General features: G+C 43.6%; 1 protein-coding gene across 1 annotated transcript; it reads left to right on the top strand.

Annotated features, from left to right (window-relative positions):
* Positions 1-152: 152 nt before the first annotated feature.
* foxo3a (forkhead box O3A) lies at positions 153-27,780 on the top strand. The gene is made up of 4 exons (XM_083633423.1): positions 153-327; positions 15,098-15,578; positions 24,707-25,011; positions 26,622-27,780. The coding sequence occupies exons 1-4, from the start codon at positions 265-267 to the stop codon at positions 27,144-27,146; spliced, it is 1,374 nt and encodes a 457-aa protein (XP_083489549.1). The 5' UTR covers positions 153-264; the 3' UTR covers positions 27,147-27,780.

Below are 27,780 nucleotides of genomic sequence, written 5' to 3'. Positions count from 1 at the left end.
CAGCCCGCGGGGGCTCACCGCGGCCTCGCCAAGGAGGAGGAGGAGGGAGGCACCGCCGCCGACGACGACGGGTCCCCTCCTTCATCCACGTCGCCACACACCCCCATCAGCCCCGCGGCTCTCGGCGGCGGCCCCGCGGCCCAGCCGAGGAAGTCGTCTGCCCGCAGGAATGCCTGGGGCAACTACTCCTATGCAGACCTCATTACGCAGGCCATCGAGAGCTCCCCCGAGAACAGGCTGACATTGTCCCAAATCTACGACTGGATGGTGAGGTCTGTGCCATACTTCAAGGACAAAGGCGACAGCAATAGCTCTGCTGGCTGGAAGGTGAGTTGGTCGGTGATGACATGGTTTCTGTCAGCACAACAAAGACAGGCCATATACTGTGTGGCGAGATGCAACAGCAGGTTGTTTACAGTGTTATTATGACTGACAGTATGATGATAACCATAACCTCCCACCTCCATGTTCTGGCCTTCATATCTTATGTTCGTTTTGACTCATATGTTTGGGTGTCAGTCACACTCATACAGTATGTGTGATCTGAAGTGCACTGAGCTACTGTCTGTCTCTGCACCACAGATAATAAGCAGCAGACTTCATGTGTGGCTGCCTGATAGATAGGCACAGTCTGTGCTTTACTGTCAAATGACATCGATCTAACCCAGGCAGTCAAAAAGGCTCGTAGTTTTAACTATAACCCAGATTCTCTTGGTTCTGCTGCGCCTACAAATCTACGCATATACAAATCCAGTTCTGGACCCCAGTTACAGGCAAGGTAGTGAGTGACCATAATAAAGCATGACAATGAGACCAAAAGCATGTAGGCTAAGGCAATGCAGACTCAGAGTGGATGTGACTTTCATCGGAGCTGTGTGCTGCTGTGCACCCTAGTGTAGCATCGGGAGCTCACAGTGCTGTGTAGGGTCCTGCTTCCGTTTGATTTCGAAGGCTTAAGTCTGCCTTGGAAAACCAATTCATCTGTCATGGAATCAAGTCTGATGAAAGCTCTGAGCTTTGCAGGATTTAAATGGAGAGAGGGGGGGGGGGCGGAGGAGAGAGAGGGGGGGCCCGAGGGCAACTCTGGAAATAGAAATAGATTGGAATCCTGCACAACTGTAGTTCTGCACAATATTGCCAGTTTAGTTGTGGGATATATTATTGGCTTGCAGGTTGTCGGTATCTCCGTTCCCCTTCAGATTTGCATGCTCCTCCTGTGCCGCCAGATACCTTCAGTGGCTGCAAATATAATATTCTCTCACACAGGAAAGGGTTAATGATGTTAGTGTTTCAGAAGTGCTGACATCAACAGCATTTCCTAGGAGATGCTTGCTTTGTATAGGGGTGGTCATCTACACCAGTGGTTCGCAAAGTGGGGGTCCGGGGAACCCCAGGGGTCCTTGAGGGGGTTCCAGGGGGTCCCCAGCAAAAAGGGGAATCATTTTAATTCATTATAATTCCTTCCATAAGTAACATAATTACAGAAGGTGTTTACTATTTTTTTCATGGCTTTCATACACTTTCTGTAATAAAACATCTAAAAGTAAAATATAGTATCGGATGGGGACCCTGGGACAAAATTGTATCAAATCGCAGTGTTTCCCCTACCATTCTACAGGCCTGGTGGGCCCACCAGGCCAACGACACTCCCGCCAGGCCAGAAGAAAAAAATGCCTCCCCCCTGCTCTCCCCAAAATTTCAATAAACCTTTATGGCATGTTATTACAATACAACAATACTAGTGTTGATAGTAATATAAGATGCCAAACTCTTCAAAACAATAAAGCATTTTGATTTTAGGAGCATTGTGACAGCGTGCAGTGCTGTTCCAAAACGTGTCAATGTGTGTCGTTGCCTGGGAAACGCACATCCCATAATACAACTGTTCGCATCGCATCCCATAATAGTATGATGATACTTGGGATGCCATTGCGAACATAGATGTGAACAGGTTAGCTAAAAGTTTAGCGTCGCCAGCGAGGGCCCCCACTGTTGCGGTCGGGGGAAGTTTCGAAATCCCTCCAGGCCTGAACATTTTTCTAGGGGAAACACTGAAATGGGGGTCCGTAGTGTAATTTGTGTCAGTTTAGGGGTCCTTGACGTGAAAACATTTGAGAACCACACTGATCTACACACACTGATCTACACACACTGATCTACACACACTGATCTACGCACACTGATCTACGCACACTGATCTACGCACACTGATCTACGCACACTGATCTACGCACACTGATCTACGCACACTGATCTACGCACACTGATCTACGCACACTGATCTACACACACTGATCTACGCACACTGATCTACACACACTGATCTACACACACTGATCTACGCACACTGATCTACGCACACTGATCTACGCACACTGATCTACACACACTGATCTACACACACTGATCTACGCACACTGATCTACGCACACTGATCTACACACACTGATCTACACACACTGATCTACACACACTGATCTACACACACTGATCTACACACGGGTTGGAGGGACAGTGTGCATAATGGCCTAATCATATCCAGCGTGTGACTGAACTAGGGGTGGGAATCGCAGAGTAACTCACGATACGATACTATCGCGATACTTGGCTTTCGATAACGATGGTATCACGATACAGCGATACTGCGATGATTGATACATTGCACGAAATTTAATCTGCGATACATCACGATATCTGTGTAACTGAAGAGGAAAAAATACCCCTAAAAAGGCAAACGGCAGGAATGATGTATTTATTCCCAGAATTGACATGCAACAATGTAGAACAAAGTGCAGAGTGCATATTGTCTCTGACTTGCCACGACTCCACGTGTGAAGTCAAAATGTTTAAAGCAAGGATACAAAATAATGTCTCACTAAAATCTTTTCAATCTGTGTATTATTATATTAAGTTTACAGAAAAAAATCATGCAGAAAATCATGCAAAAAAATACGCATTTCAGGATCAAATGTCACGATATGGCATCGCAAAATGGTATCACGATACGGGTGCCAGTGTATCGATAATGTATCGCAAGAGGAAGCATCACCATATTTTGCTATTTTCTCCCACCCCTAGACTGAACTACTGTAAATACTCCCCTCTCTCCCATTGCGATACCATGATGATAACACAATCTACCGTTTGATTCCAGAGTCCACGATGACAACGAGATATTATAATACCACGCGTTGGCATCATAGGCCAGCCAGTGGCAGTGGCACCGGCACTGCCTGCGGGTGTGCTCCACACAGGACACCATCTTTGATGTGGCCAGGCCAGAGTAATCAATCGGCCGACTCTAAAACGATGTAGGTCAATGTGGAGCAATGTGAGAGCGACTCAGTTGTTTCACGCTGTGGCTGAACTGGCAGTGCTCCAGTCAGCGAGTCCCTGCTGCTGCTCTGCTCAGAGGCTGCTGCTCTGCTCAGAGGCTGCTGCTCTGCTCAGAGGCTGTGGGGGAGGGGACAGCAGGAGGAGTTTGCGTTGTGATGCATCTGTTCAGTGCTCTATGGCTCGCGTCATGTCATGTGCGCCGTATGGACCAGCACAGTCTCCACAAAACGATGGACGTTTTCCAGTAGCTGAACAAATAGGTCTCTCTAGCCCTTTTCTTTTCAGTAGGCCTGTAGTAGTTAGCTAAGACAGCGTTCTGTCCTTTTACCACCCAGAAAATGACACGTGTAGGTCATCCGGTTGTTATATAGCCTACAATACATGCAGTCGGTTTACTCTGTATATATAGTACCAAAACAGTGGTGCAGCTGTTGCAGCCTCCATTAGTCGTTAAAGTGTAACTAACCCCCAAAACACTTTTTTTCAGCTTGTAACCAATATGGCTTTTGGGGTGGTGTGTGAAGAATTCTGCCCAAAATGTCCACATTTGAGACCAAACTGTTACATATTCTACAATCTTTATCATTTTCACCACTAGCATAAGTGCCCTCTATGGGTTCAAACCTGCTTTTTTGGGGCAGGGGCTCAAGTGAATGGACGATTTGGTACATCGTTACGTCACGGTGGTATTTGCGCGTGGTGTACTTCAATGTGAATCAATTGTATATCAGCTTTATTTTATGCATTAAATGGTAGCGTGAGCCGTTCGGGTGCTGGCATAACGTAATGCATTATGGGTAGTCGGCTACTGTGGCTAATGCTAGTGGCTAACGTGAGTTACTTTACATGGCAGTAAAACGCCACTGAATGACCAAATTGATATCACTTTTAACCATTTCGAGCAACACTGTTTCCATACGGACCACCAGCGTTGGTTAGTTGTTTATAACGTGACTATATTTATATAACCTAGTCCGGTTTCCGGTTTATAATTCGGGTCTGAATACAGCCAAAGAGTATAGTGGGACAAGAGGAGACGCTCTTCTGCCTCTTGTCTTTCCTTGTTTTTTCAAATGAGGCAGAATGCCGTTTTGCCAGAAATCTGGGGGGTTAGTTCCCCTTTAAGAATTTGCTCGATCAAAGACATATTCACAGATTAATCGACAATCTAGGCCACGCCCACGTGCTGCTATTTGACTGAAAACGATTGAACACAAGGGCCAAATGTAACTTTCGCTGCTTACACAGAGGAAGTAGAAAGCTGCTTACACAGAGGAAGTAGAAAGTCTGCTTACACAGGAAGTAGAAAGCTGCTTACACAGAGGAAGTAGAAAGTCTGCTTACACAGAGGAAGTAGAAAGCTGCTTACACAGGAAGTAGAAAGCTGCTTACACAGGAAGTAGAAAGCTGCTTACACAGGAAGTAGAAAGCTGCTTACACAGAGGAAGTAGAACGTCTGCTTACACAGAGGAAGTAGAAAGCTGCTTACACAGAGGAAGTAGAAAGTCTGCTTACACAGAGGAAGTAGAAAGCTGCTTACACAGAGGAAGTAGAAAGCTGCTTACACAGGAAGTAGAAAGCTGCTTACACAGAGGAAGTAGAAAGTCTGCTTACACAGGAAGTAGAAAGCTGCTTACACAGAGGAAGTAGAAAGTCTGCTTACACAGAGGAAGTAGAAAGCTGCTTACACAGAGGAAGTAGAAATACACAGGAAGTAGAAAGTCTGCTTACACAGAGGAAGTAGAAAGCTGCTTACACAGGAAGTAGAACGTCTGCTTACACAGAGGAAGTAGAACGCTGCTTACACTAGGGGTGGGACAAAATATCGATACTCACGGTATCGCGATATTTCCACTTGCGATACGTTATCGATACACTGGCACCAAGTATCGATATGGTTTTTTTTTTTTTTAATAAACAGGCTAAAATATTATGCTGTGTGTGGTAGTTGAAACATAGTTTCAAGTTGACGTTTATTTATGTTTGTAGTTGAAACAAAAACATAAATACTGTAGGCTACATGAATGGAAATGTTTGATCATTAATATCTACTTTTAGAAATTATTTAGGTAGGTAGGTTATATAGGTTTTCTTGTTTTAATAATAATAATAAAAAGACTTAATGTGTAACTTTTTCTCCGTGGTATCGAAAATGGTATGAGTGAGTGAGTGAACTCTGAGAGAGTTCATGTCAATTCTGCTAATAAATACATAATACCCGCTTCTTGCCTTTTAGGGGTATTTGTTTCTCTGGCATATAGACTGCCAAAGTGGAACGTCACTTCCTGCTTCAGCACTGTACCAGAGATTTTCATCCGCCATTTATTTTCCCATAGACATTTAGTAAAATGCTTATAAAAATAGTTTTACTGGTTCAAACCAAACGGTTCACATATATTTAGAAACAGGAGAGACCGCATAACTTTTCACTCGGATCAAAACGTAAAAAAAAAATGCGAGTTTGAAGAAAATATTTTTTCGATGTTATTTTTTAATACACCCCCCACCCCCCAATCCTGGCGTTCTCCTACGACCATGTACGTGACCATGGTCGCGTGTTGCACACAAAGATCATACGGAAGATGAACACTCCAACTTACTTCCTTGACAGCTATATCCACATTTTCTTCTCGCCAGTTCTCAATGGCTTCCTTGTTTTCCTCGGGAGTACAAAAAAACTTTAATTGCAGATTTTTTACATTTGTTGTCTGCGCAGCTTTTAGCCATGTTTAATTCAAGGAAAATGACGCTGGTGTTTGGAAGTGAATGGAGAGCTTTCCCCCGTAATGGGCATGGCCCATTTCATGCAGTGTCTCTATTCACCTTATTCTTTGCCCACACATGGACGCTTCCGCATTACGTCATTTCGTAATAGTATTTCCGTTTTGACTTGCCAAAAACCCCGCAGGCAAAATGGCCGCGCACACTCCGCTCCTAAAGTGGCAAAATTACTCCCCCATAAACTAACATATCTTGGCCAATACGTATGTAACATACAAAATAAAACAACCCGTAATATCTTAATTTTATGTAGAATGCAGAGGACATGTAACTGTTTAGTTAAACTTGCATTCCAGGAATATTGTGCTCTTAAGATGACGTTAGTGGAGTCGAGGCTGTTGCGTCCTGAAACCCACATAGGTTGCGTGCGATTCGAGGCATAACCTATGTGTGGTTTGGCGTAACCTATGTGCGATTCGAAATAACGCATCCGAGATAGAAACGTTATGATTATAGCCACGTTATAAACAACAAACTAACGCTGGTGATCCGTATGGAAACAGTGTTACTCGAAATGGTTAAAAGTTATATCAATTTGGTCATTCAGTGGCATTTTACTGCCATATAACATAACTAACTAGTGGCTAATATTAGCCACAGAAGGCAACAAGCACTGAACCGGAAGAACAAATACGTTTGCGTTGAACGCGGAAGAGAGAAAAAGTGGGCGTGGTGAATAAGGTGAATAGAGATCCAAAGTGAACGTCACTTCCTGCTTTTCTCCCTGTACCAGCGTGTGAAAAATATGAATGGTGGTGAACGCAGCGATACGCTACCTTTTTGATCCCGTTTGAATTGTGCCACGGGAGTAACACACATGTCATGTTTGTCAATGTAAAAGATAACTCAAGTCGAGAAAGTCTCAGTTTGTGGTAAAACTGTGGCACTATAAGTTATAAATCAGACAGACGACGCACAACCAGTCGCGTAAGTGACGTCTCTCCCGCCGGTCCATTGTTGTTGATGGTGTGACGTATAATGTGCGACACGAGATGTAGTTGATTGATAAAACTAAACCTTACGTTTCAGTTTCAGGACAAACATGACATACTTGACATGCAGAGTTATCTTTTAAATTGACCAATTTTTACGTGTGTACTCCCGTGGCACAAATCAAACGGGATTAAAAAAGTAACGTATCTCTCCGTTGACCACCGTTGTATTTTTTCTGACGCTGGTACAGGGAGAAAGGCAGGAAGTGACGTTCACTTTGGCTCTCGATAGGCCACTGGATCAAGCCGTGCCTGTGACTGAGGAAATAAAGCGGCCATGGCTGTGAAAATAAGCTTACGGTAGTCTCTGTTTGTATGGCGGTTTGGGACTGTGTATTTCCTGGTCTGTTTATAATGCGCGATGTCTGCTGTGTGGCTCGCTATTAGATGTCTCGATGGCAGACGAGTGTCCGGTGTTGCATAGCTGTAGATGGCAGACGCTATATCGAGTTAACAGGGTGGCATGGGAAGCCGTTGGCTATGTGTTTTATAGATTGTATTTACGTTTTGATGTTACAGTGTCTAGGGCTGCGCGATATAGCTAAAAAGTATATCGATATAAAATATTTCATATCAGTCGATATCGATAATTATTGATAATTTTTAATGACCAATTTTTATTAATAAAAAAAACAAGAAGAAAAGGAGGTTTGCATTTGACCTAGGGATGCACCGATATGAAAATTTTGGTCGATGCCGATAACCGATATTAACATTGCTGTTATGGTCGATAACCGATATTTACCGATGTCGATATGATCTGTATAAAACCACATTTTTATGATCATCACATTTTGTACATACTGAAAAACACATGTTAACACTGAATTTGAAAAAGTTATGCATTTCTTTATTTGCAAAGCCTTTGGAAAAGCCCATAAATCATAGATTTACTGCATTATTTCATATCAATGTGAAGAATTTGGCTGATAATGATAACCGATATTAACATTGCAACATCTGACCGATACTGATATGACCGATATGTTAAACAATGACTAACATCGGCCGATACCGATATGATTGCCGATATATCGTGCATCCCTTTGACCACTTTATTTTGAACCACTTTATTTTCGAGGCACACAGGTAATTGTAATGCTAACACTGTCACACATACGTCTGAGTGCAAGCAGTCATTTACAGACATGGTGACGTTTTATTTTGATGACATAGCCTAGCGGTGGCAGCCTCCTCAAACAAAAAAAGAATGTTTGGTAACGTGTATTTCAGGGTTGTTCAACGTGAGCTGATTCAGTGAATGAGCTGCCACGCATTCCACAAAGTCACGTTGGAGATGTCCGCATTTGTGAAATTGGTGGAAAGACTGCGGGCTTAACACGCTGTCAATTTACGTTAACATGAATTGAAACTCACTCACATTGAATTCTTTGTAACGTTTATAGACGACGGTGTTCTGCTTTCCTTGTATTGACAATTTCCTCCACGTCTTCTCTCCGCACTCATTCTCTCTACTGTGTTATTGTTGATTCACTTGGAGGTGTGTGGTGCCGGGTGAGATCCAACATGCTGTTCGCGTCACTAGCACTGCCCATTGTCGAGGGATATGATTGGCTGTTTATGAGCTGGGGCGGGTGCACGCTCGGGGTTTGTCTGTAAATGATTGGCTGTCTCCCTGTCACTCGTAGCACGCTGTCTTAACAAAGGACACGATAGGCTGTTCAGTGTTTATGAGCCACGGAGGAGAAGCCCTCATGTTTTTTTCATGCAGTCTGTCGAACGGCTCTATCGAGCAATTTTTTTATTGTATTGATCACGTGTCTATCGCGATATATATTGCTATCGTTTTATCGCCCAGCCCTCTAGTGGGGACAATCGTACAAAGAGTTCCTGTAAGCGGTGGTGGTGAAAGTACACATGTTCTGAGGGACAGGGTTCTCAACATATAGAATAGGGTGATGTCTGCCCTATAGTAGTTGGCCTAAGTCAATATTTCAATACTTTGTTTTGACAGTCAGTCGTGGGTTGGAGGTGCACTTTCAGTATGCAAATAATGCATATTAATTCCCCCTCGCCTCGTGTTTACTTGCCCATGGTTTCATCCACATTCCATAAGAGCTGATCTCCTGATCAAAATGTTTCCCATCATATATCAGCCCAGCCTGTTATTGGTTATTGATTTTAAATCTGCCTTTCCTCCACATCTGATAATAAAACTTATGGTATTCACTCACTATGTGAGACATTTCATATTTCTCTGAAAAGGTGCACAATTTTTACAAGCACATTTGTACATTAGACTCAGGGAAACGGCGTCCATCTTGGATTTGAGGTCAAATCCGCCTTCCCTCCGCATCTGACAATAATCCTTATGGTATTCACTCACTACGTGAGAAACTGTGTGCTTTTTTGAAGAAGTGCACAATTGTTATAAGCACATTTGTACATTAGACACGGGAAAATGGCGGCTATCTTGGAATTTTGGTCAAATCTGACTTCCCTCCCAATCTGAAAATAAATCTATGGTATTCCCTAACTATGTGTGGAATTTCACGTTTCTGTCAAAAAGTGCACAATTCCTCTATTTTGGGGAGCTAATCCGCTCTACTATTATGGTTCCTCAGCGGAAATACCGTAGTCAGAAAGGAAACGGTTAGTTCCCTGAAGTTGCAGACGGGTCACATACTGTATTCACTACAGTGCGGCAGTCAGGGTCCAAAATTGGCACCAGCCAAATGCTGGTAAAATATGCAAGTGGCTGGTAGATTTGCTTCACTCACAAGCCAAAAACAAGGTAATCTATTAAGTGGCTGGTCAAATGTTAACATTCACTAGCCATTTGGACAGTGGAAACGTACATTTTGGACCCCGGTGAGCGGCGGTGACAGTGTAGTGTAAGGAATAGAGAACATGGTTGTTTTGTGAAAGCCACCAAAACACTCATGACTTGATTGGTTAAGTGAGAAATCCAGCCCAACCATTGGTTTATTCTGAATGAGCGTATTGTTCTGAATGAGCTCGTAGGAGGCAGGCACCTTACAGTCCTAAGTGATGAAAGTGCTTTGCTAGTTGACCTAATCCTGTAATTGGCTTTTGAGCGACGGCTTTGCTAGAAGTTTGATGTCAGCAGGCCATTGCCATTGACTCATAGCTAATAGTACCAGAAGACTGTGGCCAATGCTTGATCTCCCACCACTCGTCACAAGAGGGCGCCTCCTTTCAAAGCTGCCTTTTATAGGTTCCATGCTATTTTTGTTTAGACTGTTCACATCCCTCCCCCGCCCCCCATTTTCTCCCCAATTGTACTTGGCCAATTCCCCTCTGCTGCCCCAGTCGCTGCTCCAGCAGTGTCATTTAGTGTGGGCTGAGCATACTGAATACAGGTGGTTCATTTGGTACATAATAAACAACAATTATTATTATTTTAGTATTATTATTATTATTATTATTAATAATGCTTGGTGCCGATAGTTTTAGTTATGGCTGTGAATCTTCACTGGCCTCACGATTCGATTCGATTACGATTCGGAGGGCTACGATTTGATTTGATTACGATTATCGATGCATCTCGATGCATCTTAAATCGATGTATTTTTTTCCCCAATACATTATTTCTTTTTTCTCACTTTCTTTTTTCTCACTGTGTGGCTACTTTTAAAATGCATTTTACTACTTTTTAAAGTGCATTTGGAATTGCATTGTATTATGATCCTTTTTTTTGTCTTTTTTTTAAAATAATCGATTTTTGACATTTGTGAATCGATGCAGAATCGTGCACGTCCGCATCACGATGCATCTTATAATCGATTATTTTTGACACCCCTAGTTTTATTACAATAAAAGACAGCCTGTTCCATGGTGGAATTAAATGGTCTGACAGCATTGAATGTTGCCTGTTTATAGTCTTCAGTTTTACTCAGTGGAACAGCGTTGATCAAACACACATTTTTATGCCTCCGGCGTCCGCTGGTGATAGCCAGGCCGGAGGCATTATGGTTTCGGGTTGTCCGTACGTCCGTCTGATGTTCGTTAACGCGATATCTGAGGAATGCCTTGATGAAATTTCATCAAATTTGCCTCAAACGTCCACTTGGACACAAGGATGAACTGATTACATTTTGGTGGTCAAAGTTCAAGGTCACTGTGACCTCACGAATGCCATTTTCAAGCTCGTTAACGTGATATCTCAGTAACGTCTTGACAGAATTTCTTCAAATTTGGCTCAAACGTCCACTTGGACTCAAGGATGAACTGATTCGATTTTGGTGGTCAAAGTTCAAGGTCACTGGGACCTAGGGCTGCTCGATTAATCGATTTTGAATCGTAATCGAATTAATTAGTTAGGACGATGTTAAACCAATGAAAATCGTAAAATCGATTTACACTTTAACTAGGGTAATTACGTTACGGCGGGGCGGCTCTCTCTCATGTACGCGTGCTGCTACTGGTCCCTTCTCCCCGCTGTAAAGTCTCTCTGGAGGCTGTGACTACTGCTGGCTACTAAAGACAGCAGCAATGAACTTATTTCAACACCTCCAAAAAGCAGTGTGAGGACTGAGCAGCGTGTTGCACTGCGGGCTGCACAAGATAATGATTACCACAACACACGCGCGCGCGCGCACAAACAAAGACGTTATCACCGGACGCTGAAATGTTGCCTTTATAGTTCACATAACAACAAAAGAACACGTGAGGCCACCGAGTAATGTTACCAGGACTCACCTCCAAAAGAGCACCGAGTGCTCAAACAAATCCATCAGTGTCAAGTGACTGCAGGTTAGCAAGCAACAGCCAGGAAGTTAGGCATAGCAAGTTAGGCTAAAACAGGAAGTTGGGTTGTTCTGCCTTCAGAGTAAAAGCGTAATTTGTCACTTATGAAAAAAATAGCTCTGCAGGGCAACAAATGTTTAGAGAAGTATAATAGTATAAAGAAAATCGAGTTTTGAGAGAAAAAATCGTCAATTTAATTTTTAGGCAAAATCGAACAGCCCTACTGTGACCTCACAAACGCCATTCTCTAACTTGTTAATGCGATATCTCAGGAACGCCTTGACAGAATTTCTTCAAATTTGGCTCAAACGTCCACTTGGACCCGAGGATGAACTGATTACATTTTGGTGGTCAAAGCTCAAGGTCACTGTGACCTCACGAACGCCATTTTCAAGCTCGTTAACCGCAATCTCTCAGTAACGCCTTGACGGAATTTCTTCACATTTGGATCAAACGTCAAAGTCTGGACAGACATGGATGTCGACTGCTCACTTGGCGGAGGCATATATCCACGGTCATTCTACTTTACCTTTAAGGTATATAGACCTATAAGCAAACTGCTGTGAACTGTACAGTAGGCATACATAGCTGCACAACAAGCCCACTAATCTATATAAAGGTTTTAATTGTGCTGTAAGTGTGAACAATTCATATTTTCACAAGTGCTTTAAGAAATAATGCTACCATCATCTAGTGCTGCACGATTTGGGGAAAAGGTGCGATTAGCGATTAGGGTGGACAATATTGCGATTGCGATTGTGATTGCGATATAATAAACAAGAGTTTTTTTTTTTACCTTTATTTATACAGGGGGAGTCTCACTGAGAGCAATGCTCTCTTTTTCAGGAGTGCCCTGTTCACATTCACACACACATTCATACCTGGAAGCTGACCAGTACAACCACAGTCTGATCTGCTGGCCACTGATCAGCTCCACTGGAGCAGTTGGGGTTAAGGCCTTGCTCAAGGGCACCTCAGTGGTGGTAATGAGGGAGGGGCAAGCGCTGCCTTTTCACTTTCCCCACCCAGATTTATCCTGCCGGTCCCGGGGATTGAAGCTCGCTTCTCTAACCGTTGGGCCACCACTGCCACTAGGTATCTAGGGATGTGCCGGCATGAGTTTTTGACGGTATGATAACCTTGGACAAAAATACCACGGTTTCACATATCACAGACTAAAATACATGAAATATGTTACAATTTAAAATATATTAAAACTAAAAAAATAAAACAATTTGAAATTAAATTATCTTTACAAAAAAATAAAACATTTTGAGACATTTGCCTGTCCCAAACATGTAAAAAAGAAACACCAGTCAAATAGAAACTGCACTGTGTTACAGCACATAGAAGATGGCTCAGCAAAGTTGCAAAGTTAGTTACATGTCTGTCCAGCAATACTAATGAATGATACACCCCGTTTATTTATTTTGTAGCGACAGATGGCCTTAAACGCCACACTCACGTGACGCTTCTTGAGAGAGAGAGGTGAGAACGTGCATCTGCAGACTTTTAACGAGGGGACCATGAAGGCGTCATGTGACAGGCTAGTTAGCTAGCCTGGAGGTGATGCTGCCAGTGCTGGCAGCTGCGACAGTGTTTTGCTATCAACCTTGTTAATCTCGTTATATTCTTCATCACAGCGGGTCATCCCCACTGTGTACTTAATCGCGCACTAGTTCTGCATAAGCACCTGCAGCTCTCTCCTTATTTTACTGACGTTCTCACTGATCACACGGCTGTTTACATGCGTTTCTGAACGAACGGCTAGCTAGTTATTAGCATAGCTTGCTGTTAGCGATCATGGATGTTCTCTCTCGCCCTCTCTGTAGATAATATGTACCTTGCTGCACATAACATTACTTATTTGCGGGAGTGCATGGGAGAAGTCTCCCGCTAGTATTGATGCCCAGTGTGATGGCTGAGAAACGTGTGTTTGCTGCGTCGCGTGTAACGTTAGTTTAAAGGAGGCTCTCACACACACACACACACACACTCAAAAAGACGTGAAAAAAATAAAATAATCGCACACTTTTGCGGTTATGCAATCGCACGTGCTGACATCGCGATTGCGATTGCGATTCGATTAATCGTGCAGCACTACCATCATCACACATAAGCCATTTTATTTTACCTGAATATTAGGGTTGGGTATTGGCAAGGACCTTACCTGATACGTATCACGATACATGGGTCACGATACGATTGTATCACGATACATTGCGATACAATACACATTGCGATATATTGCAATACTCTACATAATTTACTGACATTTTTAAAATAGAGCTGAAAATACAACTCGCTGTGCACCACCCAGGTAGTGTAATAATATGTACATCACTTTATATTGATAACTTAGTGGACAAATTGAGTCAAAACTATTGAGTGTTGAGTGTCTTACTGAACGCACTGAAATAAAAGGTATTCTTATTGTGTCAATGAACACATGGTTTCTGGAAAAAATCAATATGACGATTAGGGCTGTGGCGATTCACTTATCTCCCGATTCGATACTATCACGATTCTTGGGTGCCGATTCGATTTATATTGCGATTCTTAAGTATTGCGATTCTACGATTATTGCGATTCGATATTACGATTTATTGCGATTTTTGTTAATTTTTTTCTTTTCTTTTTTCAGTTTGTTTGCTTTTTTACACTAGATTAGAACATGGGAAAAGTTGAATCATACACTAGAGACTGTATATTATATATCATGAGTAAGGCTGGGTGATATAGTTAAAAACAGGGGCGGACTGGGATCATAATTCAGGCCGGGCATTAGATACCAAGCAGGCCAGACTGAATGAAGCCCAATTTGGGCCGTTTGAAGCCAGATTTGGGCCGTTTGAAGTCCAATTTTACAATGAGATGCACCCACTTTAACCCTGAAGTGTAATTATTACTTCAGACTAACTAATAAAGTAATAAAACCACTAGTAAACCAGTAGGCGGCGCCTGGCCTGCTGTTCAGTGAGTGGCCTGACTGCAAGCACCCAAAAAAAAAAAAAAATCTTTTTTTGGCGATTATCGATTCTGGAATAAAATATCGATTCAAAAAATCGTGACATTAAAAATCGCGATACTTTTCGATTTTTTCCCCCACCCCTAAACGATATATCACGATATTTTTCTGAAACACAGATACAGTATTGCAGGAGAAAATATTGCGATATATTGCCGTATCGATGTTATTGCACAGCCCTAGTGAATATGTACATCTCTGAGTCTGTCGTTATGCACTTTCATTGCAGAACTCCATCCGACACAATCTATCCCTCCATAGTCGTTTTGTCAAGGTCCAGAATGAAGGGACGGGGAAAAGCTCGTGGTGGATGGTCAACCCAGAGGGCGGGAAAGGAGGCAAAGCGCCGCGGCGCCGGGCCGTCTCCATGGACAACAGCAAGTACATGAAGGGCGCCCGAGGCCGCGCCACCAAGAAGAAGGCCCTGCTGCAGGCGGCGCAGGACGGCAGCTCCGAGAGCTCCTCCAGCCTCTCCAAGTGGACGGGCAGCCCCACCTCGCGCAGCAGCGACGAGCTGGACGCCTGGACAGACTTCCGCTCCCGGACCAACTCCAACGCCAGCACGCTGAGCGGCCGGCTCTCCCCCATCCTGGCCAACCTGGAGCTGGACGAGGTGCCCGACGATGACTCGCCCCTCTCGCCCATGCTCTACTCCAGCCCCTCCAGCATGTCGCCCTCTACAGGCCCCACAGGCCTCTCCGACCTGGCAGGTACTGTTCGAGGAAATGTTCCTATTCCATTCGTCCGTTTTATAGATGGAATCCAGTGTTTCCCCTACCATTCTACAGGCCTGGCGGGCCCGCCAGGCCAACGACGCCCCCGCCAAGGCCAGAAAAAAAATTGCAAAAAAAGAAGAAGTGTGTATATATATATATATATATATATATATATATATATATATATATATATATATATATAATCCCCCCCCCCCCCCCCCCCCCCCCCCCCGCTCTCCAAAATTGCAATAAACCTTTATGGCATATTATTACAATACAACAATGCTGGTGTTGACAGTGTTGACCCAAATCATTCAAAACAATAAGCATTTTGCTTTTAGGAACATTGTGCCAGCGTGCAGCGCTGTTCCAAAACGTGTCAACGTGTCGTTGCCTGGGAAACGCACATCCCATAATTAGAGATGCAGCGGTATGAGTTTTTGACGGTATGATAACCTTGGACAAAAATACCACGGTATCACGGTATCGCAGACCTTTATGTGTTATTGTGAAATCTGGCAACAAAGAAATAGCCTACATGTTTTTTTTGTTATTGAACTATTTATTTAATCTAATTAACATATGTAAAACTAAAACACACATGCTTATCTTTTGTCAAATCGGATTGGACACTGGACATAAATGTTTCAATGTTAATGTGCACAGCACACACACACACACACACACACACACACACACACACACACACACACACACACTTTTATTTGTATCCAAAAGTACTGTAGGGCAAATATTAGAGATCCAGATATTTTGGAAGAAAGTAGCAGTGCAGACACTGGATGCATGTGCTGTAAGCACAGGAGAAATATTGTAGCGCATTGCTAGCTTATAATGGATCCAAGCAGACATAATGTAAACACACACACACACTTCTGCCTCTCTGTGCGTCACACACACACACACACACACACACACACACACACACACACACACACACACACACACACACCTCTGCCTCTTATTTAATGACTGTTGTTACTTCTCTTCAGTGCAATACGCCAGCATAAGACGTTCGCTCAGTCAAGTAACGTTATCGTTAGTTAGAGCAAAGACAGCTGAGTGCTAATTAGCCATGTTATGTTATCGATAACGTTAGCCTATGACAGTGTTTATTTTTCGTTCATCCTCCTGCCGGTGGAAATGGTTTATGTCCGACACGATGTATGATGATGCAAGACGTTTAACGTACCTTGAATTTGGCAAATAAGGACGGGTGTTGTTCCTGCAGATGTGCTGATTCATGTTTGAGGCATTGCCCCCTCTAATCCTCCCTGGCCATCCCTGCTTTTAACAAAAATATTCCCACACACCGCGGAGTTTGTCTTTTTCGACGGGGCCGCGGCCCACCGCCCGGGGGAACATTCTGGGGATTCTCCTTCAGCAGCCATTATCACGTTGAATTTCAATAGTCAAGTCAAGTCAAATTTTATTTATATAGCACCTTTCATACACAAAGGCAATTCAAGGTGCTTTACAAAAAAATAATCGAAAAAACAAGCAGCAAAGCAATGCACATATAAAAAACACATAAAAAACACAGCCGACAGTTTTAGTTAAAATATATACTCAAATTAACAAACATGAAACATTATTTCTGTTTTAAATAAGTTACAAGGCACTCTTCAGTATTATTATTACATGTACAGTCCATTTGTTGGAAATGTACAGGAAAAGTCTTTTTAAAATTACAGGCCGAGAGAGGCAGTAGTTTAGTAGCAGTTAAAAGCAAGAGTAAACATAAAGGTCTTTAGCTTGGATTTAAAAATAGGCAGAGTAGGGGCAGATCTAATGTGTTCAGGGAGTTTGTTCCAGTTATGAGAGGCATAGTGGGAGAACGCGGCTTCACCATGTTTAGATTTGGTCCTTGGGACAATTAGTAGACCAGTGCCTGAAGATCTCAGGGATCTGGATGGTTCATAGTGTAGAAGCATTTCAGAGATGTAGTGTGGGCCTGACCCGTTGAGAGATTTGTAAACTATTAGCAGAATTTTAAAGTCTATTCTAAGATTTACTGGCAGCCAATGCAGGGATTTGAGAACTGGTGTAATGTGTTCAGCTTTCTTGGTTCTTGTTAGAACTCTAGCAGCCGCATTCTGAATGAGCTGAAGTTGTTTAACAGCTTTTTTGGGAAGACCATTGAAAAGACTGTTGCAGTAGTCTAGCCTGCTAGAAATGAAAGCATGAATTAGTTTTTCAAGATCTTGTTTGGACATATAGCCTCTAATCCTTGCTATATTTTTTAGATGATAGAAGGCAGATTTTCTTATAAGCTTGATGTGGGAGTTGAAATTTAGATCAGAGTCAATAATAATGCCAAGATTTTTTACCTGGTCCTTTGGCTTCAGAGATAGGGATTCGAGGTGAGCAGTAACTTTGAGCCTATCTTCTTTTTTGCCGAAGACAATTATCTCTGTTTTGTCTTTATTAAGTTGGAGAAAATTCTGGCACATCCAATCATTAATTTGCGCAAGGCACTGACACAGTGACTCTATGGGGGCATAGTCATCCGATGAGAGGGCTATGTAGAGTTGGGTGTCATCTGCATAGCTATGATAAGCTATTTTGTTTTTTTGCATAATTAGGCCCAGAGAGAGCATATAAAGGTTAAACAGGACAGGACCTAAAATTGATCCTTGGGGTACCCCACATGTCATTTTGGTTTGGTCAGATGTGTAGTTGCCAATGGAGACAAAGTAGTTCCTGTCTTGCAGATAAGATCTGAACCACTCTAGGACCGTGCCGGAAAGCCCGACCCAGTTTTCCAGTCTGTCCAATAGAATTTCGTGGTCAACCGTATCAAAGGCAGCGCTGAGGTCTAGTAACACTAAGATTGAGATTTTACCTGAATCAGTGTTCATTCGGATGTCATTTATAACTCTGATAAGCGCAGTTTCGGTGCTATGATGGGGTCGGAAGCCTGATTGGAAAGGATCTAGGAGGTCATTGGAGGATAGAAAGGTATTGAGTTGTTGGTAGACAGTTTTTTCGAGTATTTTGCTAATAAAGGGAAGATTTGATATTGGTCTGTAATTGCTGATTATAGAGGGGTCGAGGCTACGCTTCTTTAGCAAGGGCTTAACAACTGCAGTTTTTAGAGATTTTGGGAAAATGCCTGTAAGAAGAGAGGTATTAATTATCTTCAGTATGTCGGTCAGTAATAGGCTACGCACGGGAGTAAACGATTGACTTGATGACTTCTTGACGATCACAGCTACACTGATTGCTGAGACTGGGCAGCTGGGGGGGAGGGGCCGCGTAACTACACTCTGTCTGGGCACTTTCTCTCTCAGGGGGAAACAGGTGATACCGTGGGGAAGGTATGACGGCAAAACATAGTGGTTTTGATAGCGTGACTTTTTGAAACCGAGGTATACCTTCAAACCGGAAACCGCTGCATCCCTACCCATAATACAACTGTTCGCATCGCATCCCATAATAGTATGATGATACTTGGGATGCCATTGCGAAAATAGATGCAAACAGGTTAGCTAAAAGTTTAGCGTCGCCAGCGAGGGCCCCCACCGTTGCTGTAGTTATGTCTCTTCCTTCTATAGACGGTTTTAACTTGACAACAAAAACATTCTAAATTGAACCCCCGCTCACTTCCTGTTGCAGTGTTTGCTATGGACATAAAAGAAAAAAAAACATTCAAGTGCAGGACTGACCATTCCGTGAAAACCGTCTATACAGCTGAGCGGCGAAAACAAAAGTAACGATGTCGAGTGAATATTTCTGCAGTTTGCCGAATGCTGAGAAAAAGGAAGTGCTGTGGGGTTGCGCTCTGGTGAAAACCGTCTATATAGCACACAGAGAGGAAGCAAATTGTTGCATTTCTGATCAACTGTCATATATCATGTTATTTTTGAGGGCTTTAAAACATCAATGACAGATGAATAGATCTGGGGGCCGGGCTATTTAAAAAAAAAAAAATACAGAGGTCATGACCTCGGTGTCCTCAATGGTAGCTACGGGCCTGGTTGTAGTTGTACCTTAGCTTAGAAGGGACATTAAATAGTACATCAGTGTCTCAGAACAATGTAGCTCTCAGTATTATAACCCTTTAAACCTGTCAGTTATTCATTTACTTAAAGGAAGGCTTTCCCGTGGGGAATATGAAGATATATTAAATCTCACGCCCCTAAGGAGTTGGAATCTGTTGAAATTTTTTGAATTGGTTGTTCAGAGCCTGAGCAATCAACCAAAATCCACTCTGTGTGGGGTGTGGGGGGGGGGGGGGGTCTGGTGGAGGGGCGGGAGTGGGGAGCAAACTCCAGTAGGTGGCGGTAATGCACATATATGTTTGCCAACTGCCATAAAACTCAAAAAAGAAGAAGGCGGCTTCGACATAAAACAATTGTAGAAGAAGAAGAAGAATAATATTTTTTTTTTTTGGCTCCAAATTGCACCAAATTTAAACCGAAGTATATGTCGGGAGATGTCTTCACACACAAAGTTTCATGCAATTTAAGGCATTTTCCTAGGAGTTATGAGCATCTGATGTTGTAACTATTTAATGTAAAAAAGGGTACATTGCTCAGCGTTGATTTCATAACTTCAACGCACCTTCTACTAGATGTAAAATTTGACAAGCTTTCCAATGCCGCCAGTCCCGTGTTGCTTCCGTTCCCGAGATATGGTTCTTTGCAAGGCGCTAGGGGAGCTAACATTAGCTAGCCTAGGCTATGCGGTGAAAAAAGATGGCTGCCTTTTGTTGTTCTTCAGTAGCTGTGAAGGGGCGTGGAGGACCTCTAGAGGTGGAACCATGGCGGCACACCCCCACAACACTTGTAGTTTACAGCTGCTCTCTTCCGCAAGTCTGGACTTGATGCTCTGACGCGTTTTACGTCAGAGCATCAAGAAAATATGTGAGAGATGAGGGAGATCAGCCAGGAGGGTTGAGTGAGGGGAGGTAAAGGCTGCAATATCTAATCCAACTACTGACATTGTAATGACACAAATATGGTTGAAAATCAGGAAAGCCGGCCTTTAATACATACACATTATATATATATACCGTAAATTCCGGACTATAAGCCGCACCGGTGTATAAGCCGCACCTGCAAAGTTGACTATTTTTTTCTTATATAAGCCGCACCGGACTATAAGCCGCGGGTGTTTTAATGTTTTTTTTTTTTTTTTTTTTTTTGTGTTTTAATGTTTAATTACCATATGTAAGGGTTCATGCACAGAGGGGATTGTCGGGAAAGAGATGGCTGTTTGAGGAAGCTCCCATTTATTAACATTTCAACAAAACAACATAACACAACACCACCTGTGTTGTTTTTTACAGTGCACACAGTGTCATACAGTGTCATACAGTGTGGTGAAAAGAGGGCAAGAGAGGAAATTAAAACTTATTATAGTTATATAGGATTTATAGTTAGAAAGAGTGCTAAAAAAGAGAGTTTTTTTTTTTTTTTTTTGAAAAAATCCATAGATAAGCCGCACCGTTATATAAGCCGCAGGGGCCAAAAAAGCCCAAAAAACGGGAAAAAAGGTGCGGCTTATAGTCCGGAATTTACGGTATATATATATATATATATATATATATATATATATATATATATATATATATATATATATCAGGGATTCCGTTAGCCGGTGGGCCGGCAAATTGAAAGGTCACCGGCTCAAGTGGCCGGCTGAAAATATGCCAAATAAATAAATTCCTTATATAAAATAGCCTAATATTGTGTGACCTATAGCCTAAGTGATGTTGCCAATAAGCTACGACTTAAATAGAGACTTATTACATCATATGTTTTCCGCCCCCCTGTATGTTGAGTGTTTGTGAAAAAGAAAAATATAGCAGATGCTTTCGTTACTGTAGAGCGCCGTTTAAAAGCCGCACAAGCAGCATCAGTCCCGCCGGCCAGCGCTGGACCCGCTGTGAGGAAACACACAGGAGGAAACTGAAATGTCAAAACAGACATCCCTTGCTAGGCCAGTCCTTTTTTTAATCGAGATCATGCAACAAGTAGCCTACTTCAGCCGAAGCCAGCAAGACGGCAGCAAAGAAACAGAAGCGTGCCTGCCGCCGTCAAAAGCGAAAGAGACCCGACGTATAGGCTGTCAATTTAGCGGAGGTAAAAAGCCTTTTTACCTACGTCAAGCGAATCAATCAATCAATCAATCAATGGCTCGCGCTTGTTGCCTGACGCTCGTATGATGAGGAGATGAATCAAAATGCTTACCACAAATAAAGCCACATGGGAGCCGAGAACGAGTGCAGGAGAGCTGCCGCAGGTGCCAGGTGTCGAGTGGGAAAGATTAAGGTGCGTAGCCTATTGCTGGAGATTCAAGTTGTGCGCTGTCTGCACTGACACTGTCGCACTTATTACTTTTAGCTAACGCTACATTGTTTTTTCATCAAGGCAATGTCCAGAAGATATGGGTTCATGAGTGTCTGCAAATGCAGATAGATAGGCTACAGTAGGAGCATGCATGCATGTTGTCTGTTTCAATAACGAAAGCGTCCTTGTACCGAGAACGACGTGCCGACCAATTAAATATTCTTGCTGCGACATCGGCCTCTTAACTCATTGAGTGCCAGCCACTTTTGGAGAACGGACGCTCCCAGTGCCAGAGTTTCAGAGCGTTTTCAGTGATTTCTCGAGGCCCACAGAATATTGTGTGATATTACTATGTAAACACTGAACACGCACAAAGAACGATGAGACTCTATTCTATCATCTGCAAAAAAAAGTTTATTGATCCCATTTTCCGTTCTTTAGTTATGAGCCGGAGAAGATAGCTTGATTCATCCAAAAACAGCAATTTTTTTCTAGAAGCTGAGATAATTGGCCTTTTGTGAAATTAAACATTTCAAGCACACACTGACTCTGAAGCTAATCTTTTCTAATGTAGTCACACCTCAAAAATAATTTCCTTCAATAAAACAGTTTAGGCCAGGGAATTTTGTTTGGCAGAATAATATTTTTAGCTACAACCAGCAGCGCTGGCCCCTGCGTGCGCTGCTGGTTGCAGCTTCTTGCTGGTCTTGATTTGCTGCTGGTGGGCATCGGATATTCTGGCTTGCGTTTGTCAATCCTGTCCTGCTGCCTGGGTCTGTCTGGGTGTTGCGTGCTGCTCTGCGTGCCCCCCCCCCCCCCCCGCCCCGCCCCGCCCCGCCCCGCCCCGCCTCGCCTCGCCTCAACTGCACACTCCTCCTCCTGTCTGTGGTGGCTCTCTGCTGAGTTTGCTGTGCGCACAGTGAAGGGTGCAGCTTTTTTACAGCGTTCCGCGTGTGTTTGTCACCGGCAACGATGCTTCCAGTTGAGAATAATAACTCCACGGTGTGGATGTGCGGATGTGCTGTCGCAACCGACACAGAGCGGCTCAATTGTGGGAGCAGATTGGCTGCTGCAGGCACAGCTGCAGTAACGTGCTTCAGCATATCGATGCATACGGATGCGATGCGATTTCCGTTTCCATAACGACTTCTTCTTTGTTTTTTCCTTGCCTTTCTGTTATGTGGAGAGCACTGTCGCCACCTAAGGGTTCTGTAAAATAGGTTATAGACCTCCAATAGCTACAATAGTTGTACCAGAGATGTATCAGGGATTGATCCACGTCCCACCGTCAAAAAACGCAATTGACGACAACCGTCGTCATTGGCACTCTACGTCAGTATTTGAATTGACGACAGCTGTCGTCATTGGCATTCAATGAGTTAATGACAATAGTGGCCGGTAAATATTCGATATGGCCGGAATTTTGGAACGGACTGCACTGGCCGTCTGGGAAAATGTCTAGCGGAATCCCTGATATATATATATATATATATCCCCCAAAAGCACATCTCCTTAAAATTCACACACTTTCAAACCCATTTTTCATCTCACATGACCTCACAGAAATCCTAATCCATTATGTCCTGTACCATCTGTACTAGGGATGTTCCATATTGGCTTTTTTACCGATATCCGATTTCCGATCATGTCCAGCTCTTAATTTCCGATACCGATATCAACCGATACCGATATAAGCGGGCTTTTTTTTTCACCAAAATTTCAGGTAACAAGTTACATAATGTAGCTTAATGTAGCTGAAGAGTTTAATATATAATATGCACGTTGTGTTAAAGTTCTAAGTGTTATTGGGGCAGTGGTGGCCCAACGGTTAGAGAAGCGAGCTTGTGACCAGAAGGTCGTCGGTTCAATCCCCGGGACCGGCAGGATAACTGAGGTGCCTTTGAGCAAGGCCCCCAACCCCAACCGCTCCAGTGGAGCTGCTCAGTGGCCAACAGATCAGACTGTGGTTGTACTGGTCAGCTTCCAGGTATGAATGTGTGTGTGTGTGTGAATGTGAACAGGGCACTCCTGAAAAAGAGAGCATTGCTCTCAGTGAGACTCCCCCTGTATTAAAAAATAAATAAAAATATCGGCATGAAAACCGATACCGATATTTTCCGATATGAAATTTTTATGCTAATTATTCGGCCGATAATATCGTTAGGCCGATAATATCGGACATCCCTAATCTGTACCACAGTTTACTATACCATGTAGGGCTGTGAATCTTCACTGGCCTCACGATTCGATTATGATTCAGAGGGCTTCAATTCGATTACGATTATATATTAGTGATATATACATACATATATACAGTGATATAATACACGATTTATTTTTTCTCACTTTCTTTTTTCTCACTGTGTGGCTACTTTTAAAATAAAAGTACATTTGGAATTGCATTGTATTATGATCCAAATAAACAACTGCATGTACTTCCATTATATTTGATTTGATTATAAAAAATATATATATATATATATATATATTTTAATAATCGATTTTTGACATTTGTGAATCGATGCAGAATCGTGCACGTCCACATCGCGATGCATCTTATAATCGATTATTTTTGACACCTAATACCATGCCTCTGTATCAGCACTAACTTTTCTATGGTATCATGTCAGCTCTCTGTGTGTCATTGCACCATATAAAACATATAAAAACAGTGCAACTATTTGTTTCTCTCGGAACAAATGTATCCCTGCGCCATTGAGGCTAGTTGCATCTCTGCCTCTCACGAGACCTCGAATCATATTAAATCTCTTCAAGAACGCTGACTTTTAAATTGACTTTTGACATCAGGTACCATGAACCTCAACGACGGGCTCTCCGACAACCTGATGGACGATCTCTTGGACAACATCAGCCTGACGGCGTCCCAGCAGCCTCCTCCTGGAGAGGAAGAGAGCGGCGCCGACGGGCAGCAAGGGAGCCCGGTGTTTACCTTCAGCAGCCTGGGCAGCCCCTCTGGCAGCTACGGGCCCAACTCTCTGTTTAGCCCGCCGTCCATCACCAGCCTGCGGCAATCCCCCATGCAGACCATCCAGGAGAACAAGCAGACCACCTTCTCCTGCGTCCCTCACTTCAGCGATCACCAGACCTTGCAGGTAGGGGTGGGACGACGCATCGGTCAAGATCAAAGTGTCGCTAACCATTGATCGTTTATCGTACCGATGCAAAGTGAAAATATGGAAATACCGTATATCGCGTTCGAGATAACGCCTTGTAAATCCACGGTGATGAAGCATAGATGTGCGCGGCTTATGTTCGTAATTGAAAGGTCATCAAGGGCTCTTCAAGTTCACTGATATACACACACACAAAATGCACTTAAACATAAGAACTGTGACACTTTATAGTGAACAACAGGTCTATATTGTTTTTTAATTAAAAACAATAGATTGTTTATCATTTACATGTCTGGAAGAGCTCAGGAATGAAATTGTTAAATCATATTTTAATCGTTTTTTTCTGCATTGATATGTAACATCAAATGGCCGTATGATATCGTCTTATATCGATCGAAGGCCCCTGAATGGAATCGAGTGGAAAGTCGTATCGTAGCAGACTTTGTGATATCAGCAAATATCGCAATCATTGTCCAAAGAAGTCGTATGGCTGGCAGGGATACTCAACTTGCTTTGCCCGGGGGCCACTTTCGTGAAATGATAGAAGGCCAGGGGCCAGTTAATAAACAAACAATATACATTTTTCTGTAGCAGATTGTAGGTTTTTGGGGTGTCAAGGTGCGTTCACACCGACCTATTGAAGTTTTTCGCTGGCATCGAGTTTACATACAAAGTCAATGCAAACGAGCGATTGAGCGTATATTCGCCCAGGAGAAAAATCGCTGGGACGGAGACTGAGCGATAGGGCGAAAATAGGGCGAAAATTCGCTCGTCGCCCGAGATGAAATATCCCAACTCGAGCGAAATTTCGCTGCCATCAGTCGCTCGCTGTTCAACACTGATTGGCTGCCGTGTGAGAGTGAGTCAAGGATCACACTGGCTTGGAACAAACCGCTGGTTTATTGTGTGGCAACAAACCGCATTGACAGCTGATTGACAGGCTGACAGCTGACATGAAGTGAAGTCTGTACTACCGGTATAGAGCTCGCGTTGGGAGCACGCTGATAGGCTTAGCTTGTAAACAACTACGGTGGCTCGTAGTGGACAAACATTACGACATTGCGTAACGTTATACCCCCCAGATGTCTGTCAATTATTGTGCCTGTTGACGAGCGATTTTAAACAGCGACGGAGCGATTCCAAAGGGTTGAATCGAGCGACGGAGAGAAAAATAAATATCTCTGTGTGAACACAGCTTCAGCCGGAGTTTAGTCTGACAATGTTGTGCACACCGGATAGTTAGTTCGGTTAAGTTAGTTAGGTTAAGTGTACACATAAGTGCCTGGGTAGCGAGCAGACGGCGGTATTTGACAATTTAGCAGCTAAATCATAGATTATTGAAAGATATTCCATATTCCAGACTGAAATGCAGAAGTGGAGTATTGGCCAGAATGACATGAACATTTGGACACTTATTCAGCGGGTATCTTGCATGTTGCGTTCAGGTGCAGTGTAAAAAAAATAAAAAAATAAATGCAATTCCATCGTGGGCGACACAGGGGCCCGCAAGTTGAGTATCACTGTCGTATGGTATGGTATCGTGATTAAACTTGTGATCCCCCCCCCCCCCCCCCTTCCCTGCCTTGCAGGATCTGCTCAGCCTGGAGGCCCACAGCCCGAGCGACGTCATGCTCACCCAGTCGGACCCTCTGATGTCTCAGGCCAGCACGGCCATCGCCCTGCAGAACTCCCGCCGCAACGCCATGCTGCTCCGCAAGGACCCCCTGCTGGCGAACCAGGGCGGTGCGGCGCAGGCCCCAAGTTCCTCCGTGCCCGTTTGGCAAGCTGGCTTGTCGACGCCCGTCAACGGCGGCCTGGGGTTGGGCGGCGGCGCCAAGCCGCCGCACCTGAAGTCTCCCAGCAAGAATGCCGCTATGCAGCTCGGCGCCGGTCTGTCCGCTCAGGACCGCTTCCCCGCCGACCTGGACCTGGACGTCTTCAACGGCAGTCTGGAGTGCGACATGGACGCCATCATCCGCAACGAACTGATGGATGCCGATTGCCTGGACTTGAGCTTCGATTCGCACCTCCCCTCTGCCCAGAATGCTAACAGGAAGTCGGGAACCTTCTCCGGCTCTAAACAGACCTCTCCCCAGAGTTGGGTCCCAAGCTGAGAAGTTCTGTCTCAGTGTGGTAAACAAATAAAATAATAATAAATAAATAAAAATAGAAATGGGGGGAAAAAATGTATATTGGGGATCGTTGGTCTGCGTTGTACAACTAGAGGGAAGAAGGAACATGTGAAAGTGTAATCATGTCGTGTGTTTTTTCCATTCTTTTTCACGTCGGCCATTAACGTTTGGTACTGTATTGTAAGTGTCTAAGACACACACACACACACAAAATGGTGTCTTTGCAGCGGAGAAACGCTCTCTTTGAAAAGCTTTCGTGTCTGGGCAGCGTGAACACAATGCTATTATTGACCCGCGATGGAATCGGAAGGAGATCTTGTCCAAACGATAACGGAGAAACGTCAACGTGCTAGTCTCAGGGAACCACTCGTATTACAAGGTGATACCATTTTGAACCGAGGATGAATGAAGTTTTCACCCTGCTTTTTCCTCCCGTTTTCCCTTTCCTACCTGAACCAACACGTTTTTTGCCAAACCAGCCGTCGGCCTGCTGTTGGGCGACGGCCTGTTTACAGGACACGCTGCACAGAATGTTACATTATTATGTTCCATTGGAGGATACTTGATAAGCTTTAAGTTTCTTTGAGAGACATAGCCTAAGTGGACTAGCTAAACA

Source organism: Poromitra crassiceps, assembly GCF_964638095.1.
Source record: "Poromitra crassiceps genome assembly, chromosome: 3".
In the NCBI taxonomy this organism is placed as follows: Eukaryota; Metazoa; Chordata; class Actinopteri; order Beryciformes; family Melamphaidae; genus Poromitra; species Poromitra crassiceps.
The sequence above is the reverse complement of the archived record's forward strand: the minus strand, read 5'-3'. Positions and strand labels throughout refer to the sequence as shown.